Here is a 10,169-nt window from a genome sequence, read left to right on the forward strand (position 1 = left end):
AATTTATTTAGAATTATTTATAAAAGTATTTATAATTACCTAGACATATTCTTTCAATACTTCAATTAGTGATTGGCAAACCTCAGGAACTATTAATGAAATGCATTGCTTTGAAATTTTAAATACGTATTGAAGGCTTGTATACGATTCACCTGTTGCTAAGAATCTTAGTGTCACTGTAAGTCTTTCATTAACTGGAATTGGTTCCCTGAAATGAGTAGTTTGTTTTGCTATTTTTGGCGAAAGTAGCGATGCAAGGAGTTCAAAATCCTCTTGTGACATTCTTGCAAAATTTTCAAACTGATCAGAGTCAAGAATGACTTGAGCACCAAAATCGTTCAACATTGGTCACCTAATTTATGGCGCGCATCGTGCGACGTCTATACTGAGTACACACAGCGATCGCGATATTTTGCTCACTGTAATTATGCTCACGGTGCTCATCTCTAGCGTGATCAGGTGTGGACGCGCCTTAATACTAGTGTGGTGACGAGCCACTAGAGTGAGCTATTGCATGGGTCACTCATTTCTGTCTCGTTACAACTTGTTTGTAATTGATTGTACGATTCAGCAATTGTTTTCCATACTTCATCCTGATTATCAAAACTTGAATAGTGTAATTAACAATATTTTGGTTATTAAAGCAATCTAAATAGTTTTGGAGTAAAATTTTTAGAAAATCAAGCAGGTATATTGAAACATACCAAGTAAGGTTTATTTGTTAAAAGAAGATCAACTAAAACTTCATTTTCCCTCTTTGTTATTTGGTAGGTGTATATAACTAGGTATTTACCTAAAATAATAATACAATATTTTATTAATAAATCATCCTAAAGACAAATTAGGAATTGGTAATCATTAAAAAACAGAGTAGCTGTTACTCATCCTAAATTTAAACTCAAGTAAGTATTAAAATAATACTATAAATTAAAATTTTTTTTTTAATTTGTATTTATAACTTAGGTTAATTTATTACTAATAGGTTTAATATTTTAATATTTTACTCTGAGACTCGTAGATTATTTTTTTTATTTTTTTTGAAAAATTAATAATTTATCGATATACTTTTTACTATCAATATAATATTGTGATATTCATAATTTGAATATAGATTTTGAAGGAATTAGCTTTTTTTCTACTATTCTAAAACTATTACTCTATTACTCTATGTCAGCTATAAATTCAATGTATAGGTACTACATGGAATCAAATCCAGGAAAATTAAATTTGTTTTTTTGGTACTTTTTTTGCTTTTAAGTAACATTTTAAAATATTTTATCAAAATGTGTTCTAAATAAACGTATTTGAAAGATTATTATTTATTTTAATTTTGTATAATGTGTTCTAAGGATATGGCATAATTGATTTTATCTCGTTAAATTTAATTTCATTTTACAAATTAATTTTAAAAAACAACAGTCTAAAGAATAGAAATTTATTTGATTATAATAATATAAATATAATTTATTATAATTATTTTTTAATAATTTAATAAACTAGTAAATATTTATAATTTATATTTTAGATTCTGAGCGAAGCGATGAATGTATTGATTTTACAATGATGTGTGTTTTTTTAATTTTTTTAATTTATTTTTATTTTTGTGTCTGTCATCACCATAGTAAAAGTGCTTGGATTTTCTTCAACAGCAACTTTTCTGATAGGAAAGTGAATCTAGTTGGTACTTTGAGGGGTCAAAAGTAAAAATTTTACACTAGTTTTCAAAAGCGACGTTAAAAACAAAAGAAAAATTAAGGAAAACGGGAATTTTTACGCAAAATCTGTTTTTGAGAAAATCTCTAAAACTCTAAAACAAATGACCGTAGGGACATGACATTTTGACTGAATGTTTATAATTGCATTTCCTATACACCATAACATTTTCCAAATATTTTGACTTATTTTGAGCTGTTTACGGACATTGTCAATTTCCATTTTTTTTAGTTTTTTTTTTCTATAAATATCAATAAAATTTTACCTCTTGAGTAAAAAAGCTTGAAAATTTAATAGAAGGCTCCTAGGAAGACTCCAACTATACGCCTTACCCTTGTATTCTCTAGTTAATGACACTCTCTAAAGTTAATTAGAATGGCACAGTTAACTCGTTGAGGTACGATGGTATGCGCTTGTCAATTCTTAGTTCGTTCCTATCTAGTTGAAATGACTCAAAGATTACATATAACTTGGCACTATTCAGTTTAATAAAACTTCATTAACACATAGTACGTATATCCCGGCGCTGTTCCTATAAAAGGTAAGAACGTAAGAATGACTAAAATAATGTTTAACTCGGGTTTTCAGGTCGGAAACACTTTTATTGTATTAAAACAAACATAAATAAAACACTTAGCAAATTCAGATCGCCTAGGCCGTACTACGATCGGCGTTTCACACGCACGTCGTAGCTACGTCTTCGCCGAATCACTCAACGACAACGCGGGCCGTGCCTGCGCGTACAGCGGTGTTATATAGAAAATATTATTGTCGCCTCAGCACATTATTGCTTCGCTCGCCTGACCTATGTCAATAATTTACAATTTAAAATATTTCCACCTATATTACATATATATTAAATAATATTATTTAGACGACTGTCTGCAATATACGACAGTTATTGTTTCAAAGCCAGATGAAAAAAATTAAAAATCCTTAGAAACAGTTTTTATTTATAAGCATTTTAAGTTCAAATTTTGACAAAATACGGAAGAATCACGAAAATTAGCAAATTATTTTGATTTGAGAATTTTCTTTTTAAATCTAAGATTTGAAAATGTAATATAAGATTACTCATAAGTTTGTCTACCTTTATCAAAAAAAAAAATGTCTACAAGAAATTTAAATGAAATTTTTATGAGCGTCTGAAATTTATATTTTTACAACATTTAAAATTCACTCGATTTCTCATGTAACAATTTTCTTATTTTATTGTAATTAAAAAACGAATGACTGTAGATACTTGAAAATTTCACTGAATGTTTATATTAGCATTTTCTATTCACCATAAAATGTTGAAAATATTTTGACTTATTTTGAGCTGTTTACGGACATTGTCAGTTTTCAATTTTTTTAGTTTTTTTTTCTATAAATATCAATAAAATTTTATTTGTTGGGTAAAAAAGCGTGAAAATTTAATATAAGGTTCCTGATATATCGTTCTAATAGCAGTTGAAAAATATTAAAAATACATAGGCACAATTTTTTTTTATATTCATTTAAAGTTCAAATTTTGACACTATTTATCAAATTTATAATTTATTAATTATTTTGTAGTTAAAAATGTATAACTTTTACAAATGTTATTCTTATACAATGATATTATGCTATTGAATTCAAATTTAACACCATCCATTACAGTAACCCACTTGTAACCTACTGTACAGCAGAGCGACATCCACTTATCCACCTTTTTTTTTATTACTATTGTTATCATTTTATCACTAGGTGTATAGACCCCTTAAAAAGTGAGGAAGCAAAAGATCTTTTATTGAATGAGATTGAACTTAACTGGGAATTCCAAACCGAAACCAACATACAGGCCATTGAGTTGAATCAACATGTAGAAGAAGATTATTTTCTCTTTATTGAAGAGTTAGTTTCTAATCAACCTAATGGTGAAGTGGAGCGTTATTATAATACAGTTTATACAGGTGATTTAAAATATTTAAATAGTTTACCTATGATGAAACAAATTGTTGTGAAACTTAAAACGTCACTCCCTTCAAGCGCTTCTGTTGAAAGGCTCTTTAGTGTAGCTAGAGATAGTACAAAACAACGAGCTAAATCAACTAATCAAAATTTTGAAAATACATTATTGTATAATATAAATATAAAAAAAAAAATGATACAAAATAGACTTTTTTTATTTATTTTAAAGGGCTAGGTACCCAACTGAAAATATATTATTTTTTTAAATATTTTTGTGAAATATAACTAAATAATAAAAGATTATTGGCACCACTAAAAACTGTTAGCGTCCAATATTTAGCCAGTTATGGGCATTTGAAAAATACGCGTGACGTCATAATTTCGCCGCCGCCGATTACTCTGTACACGATTTTACGAGAGTAATACGACTCTCGCTGTTTACGCTTATAACTCGGCTAATACTCAATTTATTGATGTAGACCTTTATAATAATTTAAAGCTTTAGAACTACATTTTTAATTTAATATTATTTTATAGTAGAATTATTAAACGGTTTATTTATAAACGAATGATCAACTTTCTTAGCAATATATTTGTATTATTAGATTTGTTCATTTATATACATACGTACGCCGTTCGTGTTCAATATTTGAATAATGTTATTGTGTCTATTTATACAATAAAATATGTTCAAAATTATTTTTAAACGAATGATAATAATTTATTATAATATTTAGGCCTAGTTAGTAACATAACTATGAGTATTGTATTCATATCTGTATTTAGCAAGCGACTGGCTTGTCAGTCGTGAGTCGTCTCAACACACAACACACGCATACAACATTACAACATCTATATGTTTTTACTCTAGATAATATTAAAGTTTTGTTTACTGGGTAAGTTTTACTTACTGGGTAAACTCGTGGTCAAACCTGGTAAAGGTTGGTAACTCTAAATTCATAAACCTATATTAAAGAAACTAGGTACATAGGTATATATTTATGGACATTATGGAACAAAAACATACTATAGAATATATACCTAATAAATAATATGTATATTATCTGAATACTTAATAGTATTCCTATGTACCTAAAATAAATAAAAAAACAAGTTTTTGATAAATATTGTTTTGTAAAATGTTATAATATTATTTATAGGTGTACGAGTGATAAAATCAGGGAAACTTATCCAGAAAGCAATGGAAATTACGTAGGATTCAAAGATTCTAATAATCTACCTACCATCATAAATCATTTTCTGTATTAATGAACAATATAATTTTAATTATATAACTGTTTTATAACTATTAATTTCTTTTGACAATTTAAATTTAAATTTATATAACTATTGTTATTAACACATTAATACATTATGATGACCGCTGGTAGGTTTCGGCACTATCAATAGCGTTCTTCCCTCATGGACTCGGTACAAAACTTCGTTCGTGAGTTGATTGTTGCTTACTAGTCCTTTTTCATCGACGGTCAATTGTATGTCCGTCTGTAGTAAACCAATGAGTAGCCTTGTTTTTTTGTCAGACTGTTGCTTAAATCTGACCGGGTCTACTGGAGATGACAAAATTTCTTTAAACAAGAGAAAAATCAAGTGTCAGTATCATAGTTCATCGATAACATTTTCGGCTCACTTACAGTTTCACCAACACCACAGATGTGGGTTGTATGTACAGCGTATTGAATATTTATTATTTTGTAGTAATAACGTAATACTATCAAATAAATAATGAATACAATAAATTATATAAATAATTGTATAAATAGAATAAAATATATATTTTGTCGACTTTATTTTTAGTCCAGTCAAATTAGGAAAAAGATCGAAAAAAATTCGCTCCCTACTGAATTTTGGTACACACTTAAAATGTACCTTCCCAATTAATAAACTTAAAGTCCTGACAGCTAACCTCTATGCGTATCTCTCCACCCCCCCCCCCCCCCCCAAAAAAAAGGGGTGAAATCTACCCTTCTACTATTTTTCTTACAACTCGTTAATTTTATTTTTCTCCCCCCAAAGTACCACTGTAATGGATGGTGTTAAATTTGAATTCAGTGATATAATCGCCAATAAGTTAATTTATAATGAAAACTACAGCTTACCCCCATATGAGTTGTCTCCGTTTTACAAACGAACAACATAGAAAATGTATGTTCAGCAGTTCCAATTTTGTATAATAACCATTAATAATACAGTAAAATTACCTATAATCAAACTTAAAAATAAAAGGCGAATAAATGGATGTCGCTCTGCTGTACAGTAAGTTACAAGTGAGTTACTGTAATGAATTGTGTTAAATTTGAATTCAATGATATAATATCATTGTATAAGAAAAACAATTCTAAGCGAAGACTGTCATTCAACCTATGATATTACTAAGTATATATTTGATGATATTATTGTGAACAAAGTAATTTATAAATAACCTATTTACGTGGAGCCTTGTTTTCAATTTTGAATCCTTAGCTATAAAAGTTGAACATTCTATAAATGTTTTGTAACTACAAAATAATTATTAAATTATAAATTTGATAAATATTGTCAAAATTTGAACTTTAAATGCTTAAAAAAAAAAATGTGTATATGTATTTTTAATATTTTTCATAAGTCCATACAACCCACATCAATATATCTGTGGTGTTGGTGACACTGTAAGTGAACCGAAAATGTTATCGATGAACTATGATACTGACACTTGACTTTTCTCTTGTTTAAAGAAATTTTGTCATCTCCAGTAGACCCGGTCAGATTTAAGCAACAGTCTGACAAAAAAAACAAGGCTACTCATTGGTTTACTACAGACGGACATACAATTGACCGTCGATGAAAAAGGACTAGTAAGCAACTATCAACTCACGAACGAAGTTTTGTACCGAGTCCACGAGGGAAGAACGCTATTGATAGTGCCGAAACCTACCAGCGGTCATCATAATGTATTAATGTGTAAAACAATGTTTATGGTAACATTAGGTATTTCAAGTAGAGTTATTTTTACAACCACAAAGAAAATGAATAATATATACTTAATAAACGTGGTAAACATGCTAATATTGGATGAAAAGTTCACGAAGCATCAAAAGATACAATAAGAACGCATATTAAATCATTTCCCACAGTACCGTCCATTGTTGCAGGGAAAATAATTCCATATAGTTAATTAAATCTTTGTTGATTTTTGATCTAATTTGACTGGACTATTTGATGAAATCACATATTATCATGAACGGTATTTACGATTAAATTACGAAACTAATATCAGCTTACCAAGACGTTTATGAATTATTCTGATTTTTAGCTGATATTAGGAACATTAATTATAGGGTGATCAAATGTTTATTTTAGATCATAGGTGTAATATTTTTTTAATTTTCCGTTTCGTGATGGGCAATATTGACGCCCCAGTTCAAAACTTCAACAACTCGAGATATAACAAATCCGAGTTTTGTATACCATCTTATAGACTGATGAGATCTTATAGATTTCAGTTCAAGAACGCAATAAAATATATTTTATATATGAATACGTACCTTTGAAAACGTCAATGTAGCTCGATAATCCCCAAGCATGAAGCATTAGATATGACGTCAGAATCAGCCATAATTATTTTGTTAATACCATTGTACGGGCCGGGAGCCTATGACGATAATACGCGCACCCCGGACACCTTATAATCGCTCACCACTAACACCTAGGTCTTAAATATGCGAGCACTAGCTGGGTGTGTAATGCCCGGAATACACGAGGCTAGTTTTTCAAGCTAGGATAGCAAGCTAGCTATTCCCAACGCCTATCCTGGCTTACTATCTTGGCTTGGAAGAAGCTAGATTAGTTTATACGATGCTAGGAAAAATGGTATTATAAACAGTTTTTTATAGTTTAGTATACTCGAGACCTTCACTTCGGGCGAATTCCGGGCACTATTTAAAATTTGTAAAGTTAAATTTAGTGAAAATTAATAAAAATGAACCGCATTCGAAAAAATAATAATATAATAAGAATAAAACAGTTGCTTCGGCAACTATGTGACATTAGACATTATGTGGCATTAGACGATTTAGAAGTGTTGCTAGAAAAACGTATTTGGACAAGACCGTGGATTTTAAGAAGGAAAGAACGTGGATCATCTGCATTACTTTTAGAAGAACTTCGCTGTGAAGATATAGGCGAGTTTAAGAGTATTCTGAGAATGTCGCCAGATATATTCGATATCCTATTAAGTTGTGTGGCTCCAAAAATTCAACGTATGAATACTATAATGAGAGAGGCCATACCAGCAAAAGTAAAGTTGGAGATCACTTTAGATTTTCTTTCGTCTGGCATCAATTACAGGAAACTCAGTCACTTTTACCGAGTTTCAAGATCTTCAATATGTAAATTTATACCTGAAGTATGTGTCGAAATTTACAAGGCATTAAAAGAAAACATTAAGGTTTGTATTTACTTTATATTTTTATTAAGTCTTTATTATCATTTACTGTTTACATTATTCAATTTATTTTTAAATATTATTCATTAAATTATTAATTAATTATTACTAATTATACATAATATTATTAAAATAATTATGCATCTTTAAATGCTCTCATTATAGGATTATCATTATAGGAGTCATCGTAGTTTATATCATTTATTTGATTTTCTTGGTTAGAATTATTTTGATATTCAGTTGTTGACAAAATTGAACCCTCTGTTCGTGATGTTGGTACACTGTTTGATGTCATGTTGGAGTCTGAAGAGTTGTAAAAAGGTGTCTGAAATGAAAAAGTTGTGTTCCCATAGTTTAAATCTTGCAATCGACAACGAGATAATACAACATTGATTTGATCACGAGCCATAATACACTGTGTAGGAGATAAGTGTTTGAGTTGACTTGCTACGAATTTTCCAAAAATGTCATGTTCATTTTCGTCTGGTATATTATTTTCGTATTCTGGTATATTTTTTAAATCGTTCTTAATTGACCTTATTTCATTTACTAGTGACGTCACTTGTGCAATTTTTTTTCTTTTTGGAGTTGGTACAGATGTAGGTATAGAGGGCCTCTTATAAGAAGATGAAAATGTAGATGGTTGTGCATTCAATTTTTTTAAATTTGAAATACTTTCGCTTTTATCAATATTGTCTTCAATATTGCCATTGCCCTTATTATTTTCAATATTATCTTCACTATTAATATTGGCTTCACTGTTATCTAAAATTTCATCAATTGTTTCTAACTCTTGACTGTCCTAAATTTTTTTAAAAAAATTGTCTTCATTGAAGTATAAACATACACACACAATATAAAAAATAAATATTAATATATATATATATATATTCGATAATATACATTATTTTACTTTGGATTTCATTAATTGTAATATTTACAGCTCCCGATCAATAACGAAGAATGGGCGGAAATAGAAAATGGATTTAAAAACAGATGGAACTTTCCGCTATGTTATGGCGCCATTGACGGAAAACATATACAAATTGTAGCACCCGACAACAGTGGCAGCATATATTTTAATTACAAAAAAGTATTCAGTATTGTTCTTTTGGCAATAGTAGATGACGATTATTGTTTCCGATATATTGATGTCGGTGCATGCGGAATGGCATCAGATGGAAGTGTATTTAGAAATTGCTCTATTTATAATAAACTAGAGAATAATCTTTTACCAAATGGTGGAGTGATTGTTGCCGATGGTGCATTTCCGTTAAAACCATATATGATGAAACCTTACCTTACCCAGGTGACAATTTAACATTGGCACAGAAAGTTTTCAACTATCGACAGTAGGTAGTATATGTAGGTTCTATCCCAGTTTTTACAATTACAGGGAGATTTAAAAACGGTTATCCACGACTTTCCCCCTTGAACGATCAGATTTGTGGGTGCTTACTACCCCAGTTTTTTACTGTTCCAGGGTGATTTAAAAACGGTTATCCACGACTTTCCCCCTTGGATGAACAGATTTTTGGCTGCTTTCTATCCCAGTTTATACTGTTTAATTTTTTCATCACTGCTAGATATCGCTTTTTGCTTAAAGCAGACTATGGTGTACCAGGAGAACATGTGAATTAAATTTTCATTGTTGTATTTGTTCATTCACAGACTGTTTTTCCGGAGAAACTTAAATTTTACTTTTGTTGGTTGCACTGTATTTTTTATCAAAATTTGGTAAACAAATTATTAATAATTTTTAAATATATTCAGTTGCTTGCGATTAGCTGTTTTACCAAGTTGTGTTTTGTAGTTTCTAATTTCCTCGTCGTTTCTTTAATTTTTTTAAAAAAAATGAATTTCCAAAAATGTACAAATGATATCCGGTCATTGGTTAGTCAAATACGATTCAATTCAACACCGGCTTATCCAGAATTCACCGCATTTTCATCAAGGCTAAGATCATTTCAAACATACCCATCAAATACGGGCCAGAACAAATATAAATTGGCCCAGTGTGGTTTCCAGTATCTAAACATCGGGGATGCAGTTCAATGTCACTGGTGTGGGATAATTCTACATA

General features: G+C 29.7%; 1 protein-coding gene across 1 annotated transcript; it reads left to right on the forward strand.

Moving 5' to 3' along the window:
- The first annotated feature begins 427 nt into the window (after positions 1–427).
- LOC132948063 (uncharacterized) lies at positions 428–9,407 on the forward strand. The gene is made up of 4 exons (XM_061018347.1): positions 428–459; positions 3,442–3,623; positions 7,710–8,089; positions 9,030–9,407. Exons 1-4 carry the CDS (start codon positions 428–430, stop codon positions 9,405–9,407), a joined length of 972 nt encoding a protein of 323 aa, XP_060874330.1.
- Positions 9,408–10,169: the final 762 nt, after the last annotated feature.

Source organism: Metopolophium dirhodum, chromosome 1 (assembly GCF_019925205.1).
Source record: "Metopolophium dirhodum isolate CAU chromosome 1, ASM1992520v1, whole genome shotgun sequence".
NCBI classification, from domain to species: domain Eukaryota; kingdom Metazoa; phylum Arthropoda; class Insecta; order Hemiptera; family Aphididae; genus Metopolophium; species Metopolophium dirhodum.

Excerpts from the sequence above, each read along its gene's own strand:
- LOC132948063 (XM_061018347.1), top strand. The coding sequence starts at position 428 with ATGCTCACGGTGCTCATCTCTAGCGTGATCAG. Across the intron at positions 460-3,441 it reads CTCATCTCTAGCGTGATCAG|GTGTATAGACCCCTTAAAAA; the intron begins GTGTGGACGCGC and ends TTTTATCACTAG. Across the intron at positions 8,090-9,029 it reads CATTAAAAGAAAACATTAAG|CTCCCGATCAATAACGAAGA; the intron begins GTTTGTATTTAC and ends TAATATTTACAG.